At 58.7% G+C, this 20786-nt stretch overlaps 1 protein-coding gene across 5 annotated transcripts; it reads left to right on the top strand.

Annotated features, from left to right (window-relative positions):
• The first annotated feature begins 239 nt into the window (after nucleotides 1–239).
• Nucleotides 240–20708, top strand: SNED1 (sushi, nidogen and EGF like domains 1). Of its 5 annotated transcripts, none has more exons than XM_083868352.1 (32): nucleotides 240–651; nucleotides 3536–3823; nucleotides 4289–4429; nucleotides 5139–5301; nucleotides 6239–6364; nucleotides 6476–6589; nucleotides 7344–7454; nucleotides 7700–7813; nucleotides 7935–8051; nucleotides 8305–8430; nucleotides 8712–8816; nucleotides 9235–9348; nucleotides 9478–9594; nucleotides 10033–10149; nucleotides 10226–10342; nucleotides 10703–10876; nucleotides 11050–11163; nucleotides 11784–11897; nucleotides 12320–12433; nucleotides 12514–12627; nucleotides 13213–13509; nucleotides 15517–15700; nucleotides 15781–15893; nucleotides 16372–16650; nucleotides 17013–17157; nucleotides 17536–17618; nucleotides 18391–18477; nucleotides 18678–18794; nucleotides 19232–19319; nucleotides 19896–19979; nucleotides 20190–20228; nucleotides 20593–20708. In XM_083868352.1, exons 1-31 carry the CDS (start codon nucleotides 448–450, stop codon nucleotides 20224–20226), a joined length of 4218 nt encoding a protein of 1405 aa, XP_083724478.1. In that variant the 5' UTR covers nucleotides 240–447; the 3' UTR covers nucleotides 20227–20228; nucleotides 20593–20708. The 5 variants fall into 5 exon arrangements, with proteins under 5 accessions (XP_083724478.1, XP_083724477.1, XP_083724481.1 ...); XM_083868351.1 differs by having other exon boundaries at nucleotides 7341–7454; XM_083868355.1 differs by lacking the exon at nucleotides 19232–19319.
• The last annotated feature ends 78 nt before the right edge of the window (nucleotides 20709–20786 follow it).

Here is a 20786-nt window from a genome sequence, read left to right as displayed (position 1 = left end):
AAGGGGGCAGAGGGGACGGGGGAGCGGGGCCGGGCTCGGGGGGTCTCTGTGCCCTCGGGCGGGTGCGGGGGGACCCCCAGCGCTCGCGCTCCTCCCGCGCCCCGCGAGGAGCCCGCCCCCACAGCCCCGCCCCCCGCGCGCCGCGCGCCCATTGGCCGGCCACACCCCGCCTATGCAAATGAGCCGCGGGGGGGCGTGGCCGGCAGGGTAAGGGCGCTCGGCGCGCGGCGGGGCTGAGGGGCCTCAGTTGGCCCCGCGCTCCCTCCGGGCCACCGCTCCCAGCGCCCGGCTCCGGGCAGCGCCGCCGCCCTCCCCGCGCCCCTCCGCGGGCGTCCTGCCCTGCCCCGCCCCGCCCCGCCTCGCCTCGCCTCGCCTCGCCCTGACCCGCCCCCGCCATGCTTCCGTGGCTGGTGCCCCCGTGAGAGGCGAGCGGCGGTGCCGGCGGCCATGCAGGTCCTGGCGGGCTGGGCCGTGCTGGTGGCACTGGGCGAGTGGCTGTGGGCCGCGGCGGAGGTGCCGCTCGGGGACTTCTACCCCTTCGGGCCGGCCCAGGGCGACGCCGCCACGCGGAAACAGGACGACGGTGGCTCCGAGCTCCGGCCTCTCTCCATCCCCTTCCCCTTCTTTGGTGCGGGGCACACCGGCCTCTATGTGAGTAATTGCCACTTACTTCTGCTTGTTTCCTCCTATTCCCTCTTTTTTGCCTCCCTCTAATTCCCTCTTTTCTGTTTCTTTCTTCCTCTTCCCTTCTTCTTATTTCCTCTTTCCTGTCCTGCTTGGATGAATCCGAGTTTTCTTGGGGGCCGTCAGGTGGTCCCCAGTTAACTGGGCACGTCAGAGGAATCGCAGCGTGCCGAGGATGCTGCGGGGGGCCCTGGGCTTGGGGAGCACGCAGGAGCCCTGGCTCAGTGTGGGGGTCCCAGCCAGGATCCTTCCCCAGTGCCTTGGGAGCGCTGGGCAAAGCCCTCACTCCCCATGGGGAGCCTGGACCTAGCCCCAGCTAAGCCTGTGTTACCTGCACACCCACACCTTTGGGACTGGCCTGGTGACATGCCGGGGGATCCCGACAGCAGGGAGAGGGATACATCTGGTGGGCCAGAGCTCAGAGTCGGTGTGCTGCAGCCCTAGCACGGTGGCCCCTGGCTGGTGGCCCTTGCTGCAGGGAGGAGGTGTTGGTGGGGCTCTGAGTGTGATGTAGAATAAAGACAGCTGTACTTTGGGCTGCCCACTCGGCACATCCGATTCCCTTGCCTTTTCCTGCACCCACTGGGCTGCTGGGACTACTGGTGACACGCTCCCTTGCAACCCCTAAGCCACTGGGAGGGGACTGTGGCCAGAGAACTCAAGTAATGCCTGGCCCATCATGTCCCCTGTAGCTGTGGCCAGGAGGCAACCCCAAGTGCCTGGTTGTCCATGGAGTCTTTTGAGTGCTGCTGTCTTGCATACAGAAGTGAGATGTGGGCTCCCCATGGTGGTTTCCACCTGGCACAGTGAATCCTTCAGCATCCTGATCCCATCTCCCTGGTTTGCTATGGGCTTAATGATGACCCAAAACCAGTTGGCAGAGGAGAGGGCTGAGCATTGCCTTGATGCCATCCCAGAGCTGGGCTCATGTACCATTCTGCTGCCTTGGCTCAGCACAGGGGGTCCTTGGTCCTATCTGGTCATGTTTTCCCGCTGATCAAAGCGCCAGCCCTGCCATCGGGTGGGAGGGATCCAGGCTTGGGGCTTGAGCTACTGTGGAAGGACAGAAGGGGCTGTGAGAAGCCAGGTGACATGATGGCTGTTCCATAGAGGATCCACAGTGTAGCTCTAGGTCTTGGAGGGGCTGCAGGGATCAGAGGACAGTACATCCCCTTCCCTGAGCTGACCCCATGGCTCTGCAGGGCCAGCTTGCCTGTCCCCAGCACAGAAGTCCATGTGGCAGGGGCCCTCCTCCCCGGGGAGCTGCTGTCCAGGGGGACTGGGACAGGGCTGGCTTCACCTGGAAACCTCTGTTCTCAAGGGCTGCCTCCAACCACCTCCCTCCTCCTTCACAAAAACCAGCAACAACAAAAAAAGCCCTTCTTGGCTCTGGTTCTCTCCCATCTTGCTTTAATCAAGGGAAGAATGTTCCTCTGCGGACACAGTGGGGTTACGGAGGCTTTGGGAAAACAGAATCCTCTTTCCCTTAGTCACAGTAAGGACTGCCCTGTGTTCAATGGAGGGGCTATGAACCCTCCTCAGGGACTGGGAACCTCCCCCAGCGACTGTACAAGGCTCACCCTATGCCTGGGTGTGCTGGCAGCTGGGGTGAAGGTATTCTGGCTTCCACATGGCTCCTGGGGATGCTGGCTCCCAGTTCCCTTTTGGCACATGAGTGTGACACCACTGCCTGCCTGCGTGCCAGAGCTGCTCTCTCCAGTTGAGAGCCTCTTGCCTGTACCAGGCCCCCTTTTCCATCCTGCAGCCCAGGGGCTTGCCAGAGCCAAACATTGCACACTGAAGAGCTTGGCTGTAGTCTGTGTGTTGCTGCCTGTCCCATGGTCCCTCGTGGGCTGGGGAACCGGGTGGCTTAGAGCTGACTGGGCTGCCACTCATGGCTCTGTGGCAGAGAGTGCTGGCAGGGTCTCTCTCCTCCAGGAAATGTGGGAGCTCAGGGTGAGAGCATTTCCCTTTGATCCCTGCCCCCTGCAGCCTGTTCAGGCAGGCAGGGGGTATCTTCACCTTCCTCATTCCCACTGCATCCCCAAGTTGGGAGGTAGCACTCCAAGGCAGCAACATCTACTATTTCCAGTTTCCTTCCCTTGGCTGAGGCTGCCTCTGCCATGCATCCATAAGGCAGGCATCCCAGAACCCTAACTGCCCCAGTTAGTGCTGAGGAGCAGCTTGAACTATCTCACTCTGGGGAGTCTGGCATCCCCCACTTTAATGAGAGCAGCCTCTGAAGCACCAGGGGGCTTTGCATGGGGTGGTGGCACTTGGTCACCTGGGGATCAGGACCCGGTGGCTCACCCAGCGTGCTGTGCATGGCGTGCTGTGCATGCCGGTGCATGGATTGCTGCCCAGCAAGGCTCCTCCCACCCTGGGCCAGTGCCCACATGGGCCAGTGCCCACAGCCCCCCTGCCAGGAGGGTCCAGCCCCATGGGCTGCCGGTGAGCTGTGAGACCGGGGAGCGAGCTCAGGGCCTCACCCCTGCCAAGAGCAGTGCCACGAGCTGGCCCCACGCACCGGGCGCTGTTTGTTTTATGCGCAGGGCTCCTGCAGTTTTTGCAGCTGTTCCCCTTCCCCTGGCCAGGAGAACAGGGCTGGGTTTGTTCGGGCAGTGGCCCGCAGCCGCGCTCCAGTGAGCAGGCGGCCGGGGCGGGGGGCTGGGGGTGTTGTGGGTGCTCAGGCATGTCTCTGCTTCTAAGGGCAGGAAGGGGAAGCGCTCCAATATTTGTGGAAAGGGGAGGGGGAGAGAAAGATGAAATGGAAAGCACCTCTGAAACATGGATTCCTGCTGGCAGCAGGAGTCAACTGTGGCCACCCATTTCTTTCCCTTCCTCTCTGCAGGTAAACAACAATGGGATCATCTCATTCCTGAAGGAGGTCTCCCAGTTCACTCCGGTGGCCTTCCCCATCTCCAAGGACCGGCGTGTGGTTGCTGCTTTCTGGGCTGATGTGGATAATCGGCGGGCAGGGGAAATATATTACCGAGAGAGCACTGAGCAGCCCATCCTGGAGAGAGCGAGCAAAGACATTGCCCAGTATTTCCCTGAGTTCCCAGGGTTTTCTGCACAGTGGGTCTTCATTGCAACCTGGTACCGAGTCACCTTCTTTGGGGGCAGCTCTTTTTCACCAGTGAGTAGCTGAGGCAGAGCAGCCACCCCAGTCATGTGCCTTCAGTGTGGTGCCAGACCCTCCACTTGTGGCACAGATCTGTCAGCAGAGCTCACTGACCATGATGGGTCCATCACGACACCTTCTTGTGACAAAGCGATAGTGAACTGGCAACACCAAACCCTCCTCTTTGTGCCATGTGGAGGCTTTACATCATCAGCCTTCTTGGGCAAAAATGAGGCACTTTTTGCCTTCCAGATGATCAGTATCTGTATTTCCCCCTCTTTTTTCCATTCCTCTGGAAGGAGAAGTGAGCTGTTCTAGCTCAGGATCACAACAAATTAGCATTAAAAATAATTTAAAGCACTTGCTCACGGAGGAGGACTGGGGTTCAAGAAAACACCCCTTTGCTGACTCTAGTTTCTGTCACTTTATTTTATGGCTGGTTCATCATCCCTCACTGCTTTTCTCCCCTCCATGCTGCAGGTAAACACTTTCCAGATTGTCCTCATCACGGATGGGAAGCTTTCCTTCACCATCTTTAACTATGAGTCCATCACCTGGACCACGGGTATGCACGCCAGCAGTGGGGGGGACTTTGCTGGGCTCGGTGGCATTGCAGCACAGGTAAGTGGTGAACGTGGCCCCTGGGGTGCCTGGGTAACACATCTGCCTTGTGAGCTCATGGCTCCTGTTTCGGTTTCTTGGCGGTGGAAAATCTCCCTCTGCTTGTTGTTTTTTTTTTTTTTTTTCTTCTTCAGAGTTCTTAAATATCTGTGTGTGCTCTGGCTCCCAAAGCTGAGACCATACAGGGGGCTTTGTTATCCCAAAACCACAGGTCTTTGCCTTGGCTGCTGCTTCATAGTCCCTTTTCCTTCCTAACCTCAGCCTTTAAGAGCAGCTGCCACAGCTAGCACAGCTTTTGCTTGTAGTTTTATTTCATCCCTGTGTGTGTTGTTGTGTTAAAGGGAAAAAAAGCCAACACCCACATCCACAAAAACCCCAGTACCGACTCAGATGTGTGAATTTACCGACAGTTTTCCTTGCTTGGTTCCCTGTTTGCCAGCCTGCAGCAGGCAAGATGCTGCAGGTGGAGAGGAAGCAAATGGGATTTGAATCCTCAGGAAGGGACTGAGCAGGCCAAGTGTCCACTTCACCCTGTTGTCCTGTCATGTGGATTGGACTGAGCGCTGGCCTGTGGCATGTGGGAGGGGAAGGTTGGTCTGAGTGGTGCCACCAGTGGTGTTGCATGACAGGAGAGATGAGTCCAGGTGCTCCAGCTGCCTTTTCCCATGCACTACTGACATCTCTTTACTCTCTTCCTTTGTCCTTCCAGGCAGGTTTTAACGCTGGTGATGGAAAGCGCTACTTCAACATCCCCGGATCCCGCACTGATGACATCGCTGACGTGGAGATGACGACAAATGTGGGTATCCCCGGGCGCTGGGTGTTCAGAATCGATGATGCCCAGGTGCAAGTGGGGGGCTGCAGCAATACAAGTAAGAGGACAGCAGTTAGGTTTACTTAACTCCCAACCCAACCCCACACTGTTCTCCAGCCCCATCTTTCCCTGCCTCAACCCCCACCTCCGCGGGGTGGAAGAGATGTCTGGAAGGGCTTTGGGGAGGGAGGGGAGGCAGGTATTTGGGGACTGTCTTCAGCACCAGCTGTGGTTGGGGATGGCATTTGTAGTTGTCCTGGGGCTGGGAACGGCCTGAGAGAGCAAATGGGAAGGGGAGGAAGAGTTCTTAGTTTAAAGAAGCCTGCGGGGCGTGTCGAGGGAGGCTGGGGAGGAGGTGATGTGCGCAGTTAGGCTCCTGCCAGCCCACTGCCAGGCAGGGCATGAGGGACCAGCACCCTTGGGGGTGTGTGTATCCATCAGTCCTAGTACACTGGGCTGAGCCAAGTGGAGGGCTGCTGAGTGTCAGCCTGCCATGTGGGACTAGGTTTCCAGGGCCTGGTCCATGCTCCCCACTCCAGGGGTCTTGGCATGTTCCCACAGAGCTGTTGGTTTCCGGTTCCTCATCCCCACTTCCCCCTGGCCATGTTTTCCCATTCGTGATCTGTGTGTCTTGCGTTATCGGTGGATTTTCTGTACATGGGCTCTCCCATACCCTTTCTCTCTGCTCTGAATGATAAGTGAGGGCACGTTCATGTCCCCTCAGCCAGCGGAGCAGACCTTCTCCCCCTAGCCAGGCTGCAGACCTGTGCAGCCTCTCCCCCTTGCACAGGAGGAGTAAAACTGCCCCCTGTCCCAGGGGAGCCCCCAAGGAGCAGCCCCTGCCCCGCTGTCAGGCAGGCAGCCTCATGGGCTCCCCAAGCACCCCAGGGAGCCGGGCGGGTGCAGGGAAAGACTCTGGCACTGATGTGGCTGGAAGGTGGCAGGTGTGCCCCGCCAGAGTGAGGGCTGACAGGGGTCACTGCCTGTTCCCACAGCCTCTGTCTGCCTGACACTGCGGCCCTGCCTGAATGGGGGGAAGTGTATTGAGGACTGCATCACAGGGAATCCCTCCTACACCTGCTCCTGCCTGGCCGGTTTTACCGGGAAGAGGTGCCATGTTGGTGAGCGCTTTGCTGTAGGGAGCAGGTCTCGCTCCCAGTGTCACTGCTGTGTGCTGGCAGTCTGTGTGTCCCTGCCCTGAGCTCCTGTCCCCACCTGGGGCTCTGTTTCAGATGTGGATGAGTGCCTCTCCCAGCCATGTCAGAATGGAGCCACCTGCCTCAACGGTGCTGGCAGGTTCACCTGCAAGTGCCCACCAGGCTTCAGGGGCAACAACTGCGAGACTGGTGAGCAATGCAGCACTTGAAAAGCAGAGACCCCAGGCTTGGAGGCACTTCTGCTCTTGGGAGGGCTCTTCAGACCAGGGCTCCTGCAGTAGCTGCTGGGCTCTAGCAGTTTGTGACGGCCAACTTGGATTTCAGCTTGCTTCAGGCAAAAGAAACTTTTCTCTGGCCATGAGCCTTTCCTTCTGCTGACTCTTCTGAGGGCTTTGCTCAGCACTGCTGCCAGCATTCTTCCACCACCACTCCCTTAGCCAGAAAAGCTGGCAGCCAGTGCTCAAACAAGCCTTGCAGGCCCTGCTTTTGCAGGTGATGCTCTGGTCCCAAGTTCTTCAAAGCCAAGGGAAGACCCTCCCAGTCCCTGGCAGGGGCCATGGTTACAGGTTTCCCCCACTGCTGGCCTCTGCCTGCCAGTGGAAGTGCCGCCAAAGCATTTGGCTCCCAGCGAGCTGCCGCGCCAGTGGAAAAGGCGAGAAGGGAGTTGACTTGTGGGGGAGGAAGAAAGGGAGGGAGAAATGCCCAGCAGAGCACACTGACATCCAGGAGGTGTGTGGGGATGAGCTAAGCTTCCTAAGGACAGGTTTTGGGGACAGTCATGGCCAGGGACATGGCCACTATCTCCTGACAAAAGGTGCATGGGTGGCTCCAGTCTGTGCTCTGCCTAGGCCTGGTATGACCACATGTAGAGGGTGCCATGTGCTGGTCCTGCACCTCGGCTGACACCCCTGCCCCTCTTTTTTTTTATGTTCTTCTGCAGCAGAATCGCCGTGTGAGAACAGGGTGTGCCAGAATGGTGGGAGTTGCCAGGTGGTGAACAGGACAGCAGAATGCTTGTGCCAGTCAGGGTACACAGGGATGGACTGCCAAACAGGTGGGTGACAGAAACAAGTATGGGATGGAGATGGTGACATTTTGTACCTTGGCAAGCTTCCTTCCCAGTCACCTTCGTTCCTGGATGTAGTTTTGGGAGGGGAATGCTTGGAATTGCCAGTGGCACCTGGGTTTTCTTCTGTCCATCACCTTCACCCTCCTGAGCATTATCTAGGCTGGGAGGCACCAGATGAGCTGGCTGTGCCTACACATGACCTGACCACCTTTCCTGTCTTCCCCTTGCAGAGGTGAACGAATGTGAGTCCAGCCCATGCCTGAACGGCGGGCACTGCATGGACCTGGTCGATAACTACACCTGCGTGTGCCTGGAGCCCTTTGTGGGACAGCGCTGCGAGACAGGTGCCTGTGCCCCAGGATGACCCACAGCAGGACTGTGACCCCCATGTTCTGCTGGCCATCATGGCCCCTCTCCCAGGCCCAGGCTCTCCTCATGCTCACTTCCTTGCTTTCCCCTTACCAGATTCATCTTCCTGTGAGGACCAGAGTTGCCAGAACCGGCAGACGTGCAACTACATCCGCCCTGGCCGCTATATCTGCACCTGCTCCCCGGGTTATTACGGCAACAACTGCCAGTATGGTGCGTGCCTCAACCAGCCTGGCATGGGAACTGCAGCTGGGGGCACTGGGCAGGATAGGCAAATGGCTGCAAAGGGGCTGTGTCAGTCATAGGCACTGCTGAAACTGGTGGTTGGGATGTGCAGAGCTGCCAGGAGGGAAGACCTTCCTGTGGGGCTGCTTGACCATGTTGGGACTCCATCAGGATCCCCAGGACAGAGGATATTCTAGTTCCAAACTGGACCTGTCCAGCTGAGGCTCCCCATTCCCCACAGGAGGGCCCCGCATGGCCGGTGCCTGCCTCTCCCAGCCGTGCCAGAACGCAGGCAGCTGTCTGGAGACAGAGAGGGGCTATGTCTGTGAGTGCCAGGAGGGCTACACCGGACAGGACTGCCGAGACCGTGAGTACCAACCCAGGGGACTCACTGGTGGGGTGTAGCATCTCAAGGGGAGCCTTCATGCTCATGAGTGGGAGAAGCAGCAGCCCCAGAGAGCCTGTTCAGGGCTCTGGGATTGAACAAGGGGTCTGTCCTGTTGGAGGAGGCTGTGCCTCTGTGTCTGAGGGCCTCAGGGCTGCTGCCCACCTGAGCTTCCCCTGTGAGTGGCATCTGGCAAGGCCACTTGTCTGTCCCAGCCCACAAGCAGGAGAGGTCCTGAGAAGCTCCTGTCTCCTCTCTTGCAGAGCTCTCTGAGGGCTGTGAGTGTCGTAATGGGGGCAGTTGTCTGGAGGGGAATGTCACCGTCTGCCAGTGCCTTCCTGGGTTTTTTGGTCTCCTCTGTGAATTTGGTAGGTGAAAGCTTCTTGCCTACTGTGTTCATTCCCTCTGGGATGCTTGAGTCAGGCAGCCTGTGGGTCAGCAATGCCCATGCCTGAGCCTAGCACAGTGCTAGGGGCACACACTGAATTTGAGCCTGGAAATATTGCCACTTGGTGAGATGGCAGTGCTTCCACCTCCATCACTCCCCCTTTGAGCTATTCTTCTCCCAGCCTCTGCCTCACAGCTCCCATGGGTGGGGAGGGAATTAGTGCCTTTGTGCACTCCCTTGCTGAAGCTCACTGAGCATCCAGGCTGGGCATTGCCATTTGCACTGTCTGTGCCAGAGGATCTGTCCTGTTTCATTGGACCCTGCAAAGTTAGGAGTCTTCTGTTTCTGTGTGGGTGTCCTCCTGCTGAAGGAGGCTGGCACTGGCCATGTGTTTGCAGAAGTCACCACGACACCGTGCAACATGAACACGCAGTGCCCGGACGGTGGGTACTGCATGGAGTATGGCGGGAGCTACCTCTGTGTCTGCCACACCAACTACGGCACCAACCACAGTAAGACTCCACAGGGATTGGGAACAGCCCTGGGGTGGGGGTGAGCAGGGGGTACCCTCACCAGCAGGGAAGCTGCCCTTGTACCCCTGGCCATATGTCCTCGCTGATGCCCTGTATTTGGCTCTGCAGCGATGCCATCCCCCTGCGACTCAGAGCCCTGCTTTAATGGGGGGTCCTGCAAGGTTCATGATGACTCCTACATCTGCGAGTGTCCTCAAGACTTCCTTGGCATGCACTGCGAGAAAGGTACCTCCACAGTGCTCCCTGTGGCCCCAGCACCTGGCAAAGGTTGGGAGAAGGGCTTGGACCTTTCTGGGAGATGAACAGTTACTTGAAGAGCTGGAAGTTGGTGCAGGTTTACCCATCCCATCCTACAGAGTAGAGGGAGGGATTGAATGACTCCCTTAATGACACCCAACAGTCACAGCAGCAGATCCAGTTGTTTCTTGTGCAACACCATCGGTGTTGGTGTTTCTTATTTACACGCCATAGCTTCTGCCTTTGGGAGCAGCCTCCCAGCATCATGCACCTGTTGGCCCCCAAGGCCCCAGCACACATCTGCACGGGTGTAGACTTTGTGGTGTTGCTGGACCCAGGATGCAGTCAGGCTCCCCGCAGCCAGGGGTTGGTAGGGCACTGGTGGGAGGCAGCAGCTCTGTGTGACCCCAGGTGCTCTCTCTGCAGCCAAGCCTCGGCTCTGCAGCACGGGGCCCTGCCGCAACGGGGGCACCTGCCGGGAGGCGGATGGCGAGTACCACTGCACCTGCCCCTACCGCTTCACCGGCCGGCACTGCGAGATCGGTACAGCCCCCCGGCCCCTGCAGGGAGGACAGGTGGCAGCTGCCCCCCCGGGCTCACGCCCGCCTTGTGCCCCCAGGTAAGCCGGACCCCTGCGCCTCGGGGCCCTGCCAGAACGGAGGCACCTGTTTCCACTACATCGGCAAGTACAAGTGTGACTGTCCCCCAGGCTACACCGGCCGGCACTGTGAGATCGGTACGTTTGAGGAGGGTGTGCCACTGCCTGGGGGGACAATGGGCCTGACTGTCAGGAACTCGCTGCTTGCTTTGACCCCCCTTCTCTGCAACTCTTCCTTGTGCCCTGCTGGAAGGAGAAGGGGGCTGGCTCTGGTTTCATTCTTTGGCTCTGCTTTTCTGCCAATGCCTTCCCCTTGCTTTCTTAGCCCCTGCCAGAATGGGGCTAACCTGCAAGGACCTTGATGGGGGCTGTGCTTGCTCCTGCTCTGTGGGCTATGTAGGGAAACACTGCCAGTTTGGTAAGGGCCTTGTGCTTCCCCTGCTGGCTGGGGACTTGGAGCACCTCTATGGGCCTCATTCATCCCCTGTCTCTCCACAGAGGTCGACTGTGGCATCCCCAGTGAGGTGAAGCATGCCCAGGCTTCTTTCAACTCCACCAAGTTGGGTGCGCTGGCTGAATACCAGTGTGAGCTGGGCTACATCCTCAGCCAGCACAACCATCCCCGTGTCTGCCGTGTGCCAGGTGTCTGGAGCGACCCCCCGGAATGTGATGGTGAGGAGTGAGAGTGGGCAAGCCCTGGCACACCATACCAGTGGCCTGTGGTCACCATCATGGTTTGGTGACCCCAGGATATGTACTCCAGTTGTCTGCTGCCTTCCTCCCTGGGATCTCTGTCCTGTGCTCATGTCTCTCACTTTGTCTTTCCCTTGCTTAAATGCCTTTAGAGATTGACGAGTGCCAGTCTCAGCCCTGCCTGAATGGAGGCCAGTGCAAGGATCGTGTCTCTGCCTTCCTGTGCTTGTGTGAGCCAGGTTACACTGGCTACCACTGTGAGCTGGGTAAGAGACAATGGCAGGCATGCTCCAGGACTGTCAAAATCCCTTCCTCACTCCCCAGCCCTTGGGAAAGCCCCAGTGGATTGCAAACTCCATTGCAAGGAGCTAGGTTACCAGGAGTTGTGTGTGCTTGGATCAGATTGAGGCAAGGGCCTCTCTCCCAGGACTCCCAGCTAACTGTAGGATATTCCACCAGGAAGATGCTGCTCATGGTTGGGGACTGTGGGGGCAGCATGGGAGGTAGTGGGACTCTGGAAGATGGCTCCAGTCCAGTTCCCTGGGATCTGGCAGAGGACAGTGATAGGAGAAGGTGGGCTGTTGGAACCTGGATGAGGGGACATGACACAAGCACCCTATGGGATGGATCTCTTGGCACAGCCCCACACTGCCAGTTGTGCCCCCAAGGTTCCCGAAGGAATGTCCCCATGCCGTATGGTTTGGGAGCAGGCCTGAGGCAGTGGGCATCCAGAAGCAGGGATGTTCCTGGCCACTGGGCTTGGGGAAGCAAATTACATGGGAAGGGTCCATGCCCTGTGGGAGAAATACTGCCTCTCCAACCCCCTGTCCTTAGCCACCAGCTGTCTCTGTGCTGAGCTGACTCCTTTTTTACCGCCGGACCCCAGATGTTGACGAGTGCCAGTCGGAGCCATGCAAGAACAGTGGGACCTGCCAAGACCTCCCCGGGTCCTTTGCCTGCTACTGTCCTGAGGGCTTCCTGGGGACTCAGTGTGAGACAGGTAGGGGCTCTCCCTTCCTAGGTCAGTGGGAGGCTGGACTGTGGGCACCAGGACACTGCCAGGGCTGGTACCATGCCAGGTGACTGGTCACTGTCTTGGACACCTTGACCCCAAGCCATCACCTGGTTGCTCACTGATGCACCTCCTTGCCTGTAGTTTTAGGGGCAGAGCTGAAACTGCTCTGATGGGGAGGAAGCAAGGAATGAGGTGTCCACCAGTGATGGACTCCCTTTCCAAGGTGTCCACCCCTTCCACGATATGTGGGCACCATGATTCACAGTGGGGGATTCAGTGTCCAGCCCAGCTGTGCCAAACCCTGGGCTATGCCTCTGCCCTGCTGCCCCCTTGGGAGTCTGTCACTGTTGCTCGTTTGTGGAAGCTGGGAGCTGGCATGCTCACTGCTGGCTTTCTCCCACCTCCAGAAGTGGATGCCTGTGAGTCAGACCCTTGCCGAAATGGAGGGGAGTGTGAGAGCTACGGGGGCTCCTACCTCTGTGTGTGCCCAGAGGGTTTCTTTGGCTACCACTGTGAGACAGGTGAGGCAGCAGGGTGGCACAGGGTGGCCCCAGGGTCGGCGGCACTGCTGACACTGCCAAACCTGGCACCTCTCCCACAGCCAGTGACCCGTGCTTCTCCAGCCCCTGTGGGAGCAGAGGCTACTGCCTACCCAGCAATGGCACCCACAGCTGCACCTGCAAAGTCAGCTACACAGGCAAGAACTGCGAAAAAGGTAAAGGCCCTCAGCAGCGGCACCAGGACATGATGTGGGGCTTGATGCCAGCCTGGCAGTGCCCACTGCCCACGAGGGGCTCAACACCATCCGGGACCAGCAGCACTCCTTGAGGCGGGCAGGGCTGGAGGCTCACCCTGGGGGGATCAGCCCGTGCCCCACCAGTGCCATGGGTGGGTGCTGGCATGCTGAGTCGCTGCCGCAGGTGCTGACCTTGGCACCAGGACATGGGGCACAGATTTCCTCTGCAGCAACGGCAATCCCTCGGATGCCCTCAGGAGGGGAGGCAGAGGCGTCCAAGGGAAGCCTCTTGGCACTGGCCTCCCCCAAACCCCTCACCCCATCCCACTGTGGCTACTGTTTGGCCACCAGTGATACCAGGGAATGCTCCTGGCACCCTGGCTCCTCCTGTGCCCACTGATCCAGGGGTGGCTTACACCCAGAGAGCCTCTGCCAGGTGTGCCAAGTGAGACGAGCGAGGACCTTGTCCTCTTACCACCGCTGTTCTGCCGCTTGCTGACAGGGTCTGTTCTCTAAAGATTCATGGCATTACCTCTCCCCTTTGCTTTTGCACACACCCTGAAGAATTGCTGCCACCAACCTCATTAAAGGTGGAAAGGGTGGAGGACACTGGTGTGTTGATTTCTTGGCACCCACCTGAGGACGCAGCTGCCAGGCAACTCATTGACGGCTACGCCGTGACGTACGTATCCCTCGACGGCTCTTACCGCAGGACAGATTTTGTGGACCGAAGTCGTTCTGCCCACCAATTGCGGGCACTAACCTCCGGCAGAGCCTACAATATTTCTGTCTTTTCAGTCAAACGCAACGTGAACAACAAGAATGATATCAGCAGGCCCGTCATGCTCACCACGCGCACTAGTGAGTAGCGTCCCCAGGGGGATCACTGTCATGAGTGTGCGCGGCCCCTGCGGGTGCCAGGGTTTGTGCTGCCACCTCCAGCCTGCCACCAGCTCCAGCATGGTGTCAAACCTGGCAGGTTTGCTGGTGCAGATCCTAAAACCCAGCTGGGGGCCTCTGGAAAGTGCTTGACACAGAGAATCGCTGTTTTCTTTGCTGTGAGTAAAAGGCCTCACACCCTGTGGCTCACCCTGTCCAGGGGCTGGAAGGGAGCTTGTAGTGGGGATTGCTCCTGAACCCTGTTCATTGGGGCCAGGCTGTTCTGCTCCTTGTCACTGTGCCCAGGAGAGTGTGAGGAGCCCCCATGTAGGACAGGCAGCAGGGCTTCTGCAATCCTGTAGACCAGTCACCCTGCCATACTGCTGGGCTTGGTGTGGGAACATGCCAGCAAGGGCAGGGGCTGTGAGGGACCTCTGCTCCAAGACAGTGATGTCTCTGGGGCATGGACAAGCAGAGCAGCTTCAATCTCACTTTCTAGAGCAGGTAGGTGTAGAAATTTAATGCAAACAGGATGGAGGGAATTAGATGTAGGAAAGATGGCCTCTGAGGAGAGGAGAATCGTGATGGTAAAGCCCATAAGCCACATCTGTCACAGCAGGCTGAGACCAAGGAAAGCCCAGGGGAGGAGACTGCAGCATAATGCTGGGCACAGCATCTCATGGAGCCTCAAGCCACAGCTGGATGCTGAGGTCAGGATGGCCACCTGAAGTGTGCCATGGATTTAGCAGTGACTAGTGGGGTACCCCAGGGCTCAGCTTGGGGCCAGTCCTGTTTAATGTATTTACTGATGGTCTGGACCTAGGGATTTTGTGTACCCTCAGTATATTTGTAGACAAAACCAAATTGGATGGGAGCATTAATCTCCTTGAGGGTAGGAAGGCCCTGCAGAGATACCTTGGTACATTCAATCAAGGGGCCAAGGACATGTTCAGTAAGGGCAAGTGTTGAGTCCTGCACTTGGGTCACAGCAGCCCCCTCCAGCTCCAGGCTGGGGGAGAACTGGCTCAAGAGCTCTTCAGCAGCTCTAGGGGATGCTGGTTGACAGCTGGCTGAACATGAGCCAACAGGGTGCCCAAATAGCTAAGAAGGCCAATGGCATCGTGACCTGTATCAAGAGCAACATGGCCAGCAGGACTAGGGAAGTGGTCATCTCTCTGCACTTGGCATTGTTGAGGCTGCAGTGCATTCAGTTCTGGGCCTCACACTTTAAAAAGGACATTGAGGTGCTGGAGCATGTCCAGAGAAGGGCAACAAGGCTTGTCAAGGGTCTAGAAAACATCTTATGAGGAACAGCTGAGAGAGCTGAGGTTGTTTAGCCTTGAGAAGAGGAGGCTCAGGGGGACCTCATTGCTCTCCAAAACTTGACAGGAGGTTATAGTATGGTGGAGGCTGCTTTCTTCTGTTGCATCTGCAGAGGGAGAACAAGAGGAAATGGCCTAAAGCCAAGACAGGGGATTAACATTAGATAATAATAAAGGATTTTTCACTCTTTGGGTGGTCAGACATTGGAATAGGATGTCCAAGGAGGTGGTAGAGTCACCATCCCTGAAGGTGTTCAGGAGACATCTGGATGTGGTGCTGGATGGTGTGGTTTAGGGATTGTAGTCACAGTGCTGGGAGGATGGTTGGACTGGATGATCTCCCAGGTCTCTTGATGATTCTATGGTTAGGGCCAGGCCTGGGCACTACAGCCCCTTTGGAGCTGTGGTAGGGGGCTGGGGCAGAGGGGACAGACTCAGGGGTGCTTTGAGTAGCACAATGCCCTGTGGGTGGGCAGGTACATGTGCCTCTCACCTGCCTGGAGGCTGTGAGGACAGGAGAGCATGAGTTAAGTGGGAGAGGTGGCACTGAGCTGTTCTACTGGGGAAGATGATCTAGAAGTGCCAGCAGGACCCCCCCTTGGGGGCACATGGGGAAGGGATGGGGTAACCCACAATGACCACAGTCCTCTCTGCTTGCTCCGGCCAGGACCGCGTCCGGTGGAAGGCTTTGAGATCACCAATGTCACTGCCAGTGCCATCACGGTGCAATGGGCTCTCCACCGCCTCCAGCACTCCACTGTGAGTAGGGTGAGGGTCTCCATCCGCCAGATGGGGGACCTGGCAGGCCGCACCGTGGAGCTGAACAGCAGCGTGGCCAAGTACACCTTCCTGTGAGTGGGTGCTGAGGGGTGCCAGGGCACAGCTCCCTCAGGCAGCCCTGCTTACCCTTCCCACCCTTTTCCCTCCACAGGGACCTGCAGCCAGGAGAGAGATATATCATCCATGTCACAACACTGAGCGGCCTGGGAGTGGAAGACCACCCCTCAGAGAGCCTGGCCACAGCCCCTTTTCATGTGTGGACAAGTGAGTGAGGTTGTCTTTGCCATCCCAGCTTGGCAGGAAATCTGTGGGGAGGGAGAGGTGTGGGAGCTGCCAGACTGTCTGGCCAGCACAGCAGATAGGAGGTGTGCAGGCAAGGCTGGAGAGGCCAGGAAAGACATTGGTATGTCCTTCCCTGCTAAATGTTATTCAGTCTCTGAGACCAGCATGAGCCCAGCCCCATGCATGGGCCTGATTCATCCTCTGCAATCTGGCAGTCAGAAGGCAAGGGCTGACCTGGGTGCCAGGGTGCAGTGAGGCTCTGTCTGTCTTGGCAAGGACCTAGTGTTGAGCATCCCCTCACTGTGCATCCCATGGCTGGAGCAGGCTCAGGGCTGGTCTGGGCAGGGCCAGGCAGGCTGGGGCAGTGCCACACTTGTAAGGTGACATGAACAAGGAGGGCAGTGGCCATTCGGGGACACCAGCTCTGACCGCTTTCCTCCCCATCCCCTGCCTGCCGCAGGGCCTCTCCCCCCACAAAACCTCACGGCCTCCCATGTCACCGCCACCTCTGTGTCCATGGCGTGGCAGCAGCCCCCCGTTGGCACCATGGAGGGGTACATCATCAACGTCACCACTGCCCAGAGCGTCAAGAGCCGCTACGTGCCCAATGGGAAGCTGGTGTCCTACACGGTGCGGGACCTGCTGCCTGGGCAGCGCTACCACCTGTCCCTGACAGCTGTGCAGAACACGGAGCAAGGCCAGGTGCACAGCGAGCCCATCCACCTCTACGTCACCACCTGTGAGTGCTCCCGGGGCTCTGCTGCATTGCTGCAGCATGAGGGAGGCCGTGGCATGACAGGGAATTGGGATAGGGGGTGGAAACCAGTTGGCCAATAGAGTGATGAGCGCCCCAGCACTGGGTGTCTGCAGCAGGCTGTGGGGACAGGACACAGGTACCTACCTGTCCACTGGAATGGGAGGTGGGGGTTGTAGGGTTAGTGAAGGGCAGATGGAGAGCTCCAGCTTGGTGATGGGCACCTGCATCCTCCGTGTATGGAGTGTGTCTGTGTGTCACCTGGCAGCCTGGGGATGATGGGACTGGCTGGGAGGTCGGTTGCTGGCTCATGCTGCCTCCATTAAGCCTCATCCTTTGGTCTGCAGTGCCGAGGGATGGGGCTCCAGAGAGACGGTGGAGCCAAGCTGGGCACCCCCGGGTTCTGCGGAACAGGCTGCCCCCAGCTTTCCTGCCTGAGCTCCGCCTGCTGGCAGACCGTGACACAGCTGAGGAGCCCTCGCCAGACCCCAGGTAGGCCCTGCTTCAGCACTCCTGGCTCTTCCACTCGGCCCAAGCACTAGGCTGAGCCAGTCCCTTTTCCCAGTTTCCATTCCCAGGTGTGTGCAGGGTCAAGCCATGCTACTGCTGGGGTGCAGCCTCTTGCCCATCCACTGGGATTCTCACCCTTACCCTGAGAGCAGTTCCCCCGTGGGACTTGCATGTTGGAGTCCTAGAAACTTAGGATTTGGGGTTCATCCTGACCTTGGCAGAGAAGAAAAGCCAAAACTGTCAGACTTGCACAAAGCCTAATGCCACCAGTGAATGCTTAATGCAGCTGCTGTGAACCCCAGCATGCAGAGCCTGGGGGGCCTGCAGTGCCCCATACCCTTATGGCTTCTCCTGTCCCAGGTTCACGGAGCTGGTGGATGGCAGAGGGAGGATCAGCGCCAGGTTTGGCACTGCGCTGGGAAAATCCATCACTCTGAAGACACGTAAGTGCTCTTGTGCCTTTGTGTCCTGCTCCTGTCATCCAGTACCATCTCCTGCACCTCCCTGCAAGCTGAGGTGGCAGCCAGGCAGGCTGCTGTAGGGCTGGGGGAGCTATAGAGGAGGGTGGAGCCCTCTCACCTGGCCCTGGGCAGGCAAACATGTACTCTGCTTGTTAGACCCCTGCCCGAGGAGAGGGGTGACTGGCTGGGGGAGCCCAGGGAAGGAACCCTTGCTGATGGGAGGCAATGTTGACTGTAGCACAGCTGCCCTTCTTCCCTGCCAGCTGCAGCAGGGGCCTGAGCAGTGGCTCCATAGCCCTACAGTGCAGCCCCTGCCTGCCCAGCAGCCTCAGGCCCCACTGTCAAGAACAGCCTCACACCTGAGGAGGGTACCTGGGTGAGAAAGCCCTCACTAGTCCAGACCTAGCCCCCATTTTCCATCCCCAGGCTGAGGATAGAAGTGCCAACCCAAGATACCCTAGAGCAGCTGCAAACCCCACACCATGGGGTGGGGAAGGGGCCTGGCACACCTGAGGGCAACCCTTGGCCTCATTGCACATCCTGGTTCTGCCCCTGCATCCCCAGGACTCTGTGTCCCAGGCCCTTCCAGGAGGAGTGAGAGTGTCACACCAATTGCAGGGATGTCAGCTGGGAAGGGCTAAGGCACTGCCTCAGGCCTGACTAGTGCCCCAGAGCAGGCTGGATCCCCTTGGAGGGGCTGCCTTTGGGTCTGGCTCTGGCTTGGAAGGTGACATTTAATCCTCTCGTTGTCCAGAGCCGGAGGCTCCAGTGAAGCTGGAGAACACAGAGGTGTCCAGCTGGGACAGTCTGGCACTGCAGCTGCATGAGGCAAAGAGCAAGAGTAAGTCCCAGGGGAGACCCACAGCAGCAGGAACCCAGCCCTGGCCTCACAGGCAACGTGCTCAGCACCAGCCTGCCCTCCTTGGAGGCATGGCAGGCACCACTGCCCACCTGCTCTTCCTGGGAGCATCCTGGCAATGCCAGGGGCTTGGCAGGGCTGAGCTGTGGCCCCAGGCTCTGATGGTCGAGCATGTTTTGCAGGAGAGGGGCAGAAGTGCTCTAAGAATCCCTGCAGGAATGGAGGCACCTGTACCAGAGATGGCGAGTCCTACCACTGTGCCTGCCGCCCGGGCTTCAAGGGCCGGCTCTGCCAGCTGGGTGAGTGCCAGGCTGTGCTGGAGGGCCCTCTCCTGCAGTGCCAGGCTGGTGGCTGTCCTTGTCACAGGTCCCCTAAGATGTAGGTCACCCAGCACACCCTGCCAGCACCCAGGGGCTCCCACAACGCCCAGGCTTTGCTAGAGAGCTGTGTCATGCTGGAAGCTAAGAGAGGGGCTGGGATCTGCTCTTAGTTTGAGGAGATAGGAGTGCAGGTCTGGTCCCTGCTCCTGGCTGAGCTCTCTGCCTTACCCAGAGAGTTCCGTAGGCAGTGTGAGGCTGGGGGCTCTGCTTCTACTGGTGGGTCAGCTCTGTTGAGGCCAGCCCTCCAGCATGGCCAAGAAGCCAGGGGGGCCTCACCAGACCATTGCCACAAGGCACAGGCAGGCAGGGCCAGGGATGGGCTCAGTGGTAGCTCCCCTCTCCTATTCCCCAAGCAGCCTGCAAGAAGGTGCCACACTCGTGCACACGGCTGTACTCGGAAACCAGGTCATTCCCAGTGTGGGAAGGAGGCACCTGTCACTATCTGTGAGTACTGCCTGCAGGTTATGCTCCCCCCTTCCCCTTGTGCTCTGAGCTGGGGATGTCTCCCTGCAGCTCGGCTTTGGGGAAGGGAGAGTGAGCACAAGGCCGTCTCCAACCCCAGCTGGCAGTTGCCCCCTCCCCAGTGCAGGCTGAGCAGCCTGGCATGCCCCTGTGGCCACCCCCAGCTGTGCATCAGGGCAGGGTGTTGCTGGAGTGACAGCTCCATACTGGTGTTACCCACCCACATGGCAGCAAGGTTGGATTTGGTGTGTGTGTGTGACCCCCAGACAGCAGCAGATCCCATCCAGCCTCTGGCTGCCTCTCCATCTGTGAGCAGAGGGCTGGGGGAGCCCTGAGGGGCATGGGGGTGTTCTACTCTGCCCCTGGCCTCCCTGCAATGGAGGCACAAAGGCCTGGCTGGGATCATCCTCTGGCACAGCAGGCTGAGCCCATTCCTGCCAAGGCTGGCTACTGCAGCCTGGAAGGAAATGGGGGAAATACCCAGACTTCCCCTTCACCCTCACCAAAGCACATCTCTCCCTTTTGTTCCCTTCACTCACGTCTCCACTGTGTGTGCAGGTCCAGGAGAGTCTACAAGGTACATCAGGACATCTGCTACAAGGAGAGCTGTGAGAGCACCAGTTCCCAGAGGACAAACAGCAGGTACAGCAGCAGCACACTGAATGTGCCAGCCTTCCTGTGATGCTGCACAGGAGGCTGTGGCTGGCTGGGGTGCCCCAGCATGCGTGGGGACACCCAGCCTGGGGCTGGGCTGGTAGAGGGGTACTGACATGGCCAAGGCTTGGATGCCAGTGCCTGTGAGCAATGCCAAGGGGCGTGGGGCTGACACTGCTGTCCTCCCTTCTCTTCCAGAAAGCCAAGCAACAGTCACACACTGAAGAAGCCATAGAAGTAAGTACCTGCTCCAGCCCTCCTCAGAGGCAGGCAGGGCACTTCTCATGCAGGGAGTCAGGGAGATGGGCGCGGGCCAGAGCACAACCCTGGCTCACACCACCGTGTTGAGGGAGTGGGAGGGCTTGTGGCTGGGGGCTCCTGGTTGTGGCTGGGTAGAAAAGCAGGAGGTAATCTCCCTGGCTTTGCAGCTCGATGAACAAGGGACTCCTGCACAGAAAGGGCCAGGCAAAGGCTGGAGTCCTGGAGACAGCAGGTCCCCTTCTCTCAGCACAAGACTGGTGCACAGGGTGGGGAAGAGGCCAGCTGCAGGGCATCTGGCAGACTCTGCACACCAGCTCATTATACTCCTGCTCCTCCACAGGGTTTAAAGCAGTAGAAGCTTCGTCTTTCCACATCTAAGGGCTTTTTGAACACCAGGAAGATCAGATCTGCTCACTGGGTTGAACATAGCAGGGGAGCCTTCCTGCCTGGTGTCAACCTCTCCCTCTCCTCCAGCCCATTAGGGACATGCAGCTGGATCAGCACACTGAGTAGTGCTCCCTTTTCCCCCTGCTG

This window comes from Zosterops lateralis, assembly GCF_965231275.1.
Source record: "Zosterops lateralis genome assembly, chromosome: 10".
Classification (NCBI taxonomy): domain Eukaryota; kingdom Metazoa; phylum Chordata; class Aves; order Passeriformes; family Zosteropidae; genus Zosterops; species Zosterops lateralis.
The sequence above is the reverse complement of the archived record's forward strand: the minus strand, read 5'-3'. Positions and strand labels throughout refer to the sequence as shown.

Coding starts and splice junctions, on each gene's coding strand:
- SNED1 (XM_083868351.1), top strand. CDS start 448: ATGCAGGTCCTGGCGGGCTGGGCCGTGCTGGTGGCACTGGGCGAGTGG. Junction 7,455..7,699: donor AGGGATGGACTGCCAAACAG/GTGGGTGACAGA, acceptor TTCCCCTTGCAG/AGGTGAACGAATGTGAGTCC. Junction 10,150..10,225: donor CGGCCGGCACTGCGAGATCG/GTACAGCCCCCC, acceptor TTGTGCCCCCAG/GTAAGCCGGACCCCTGCGCC.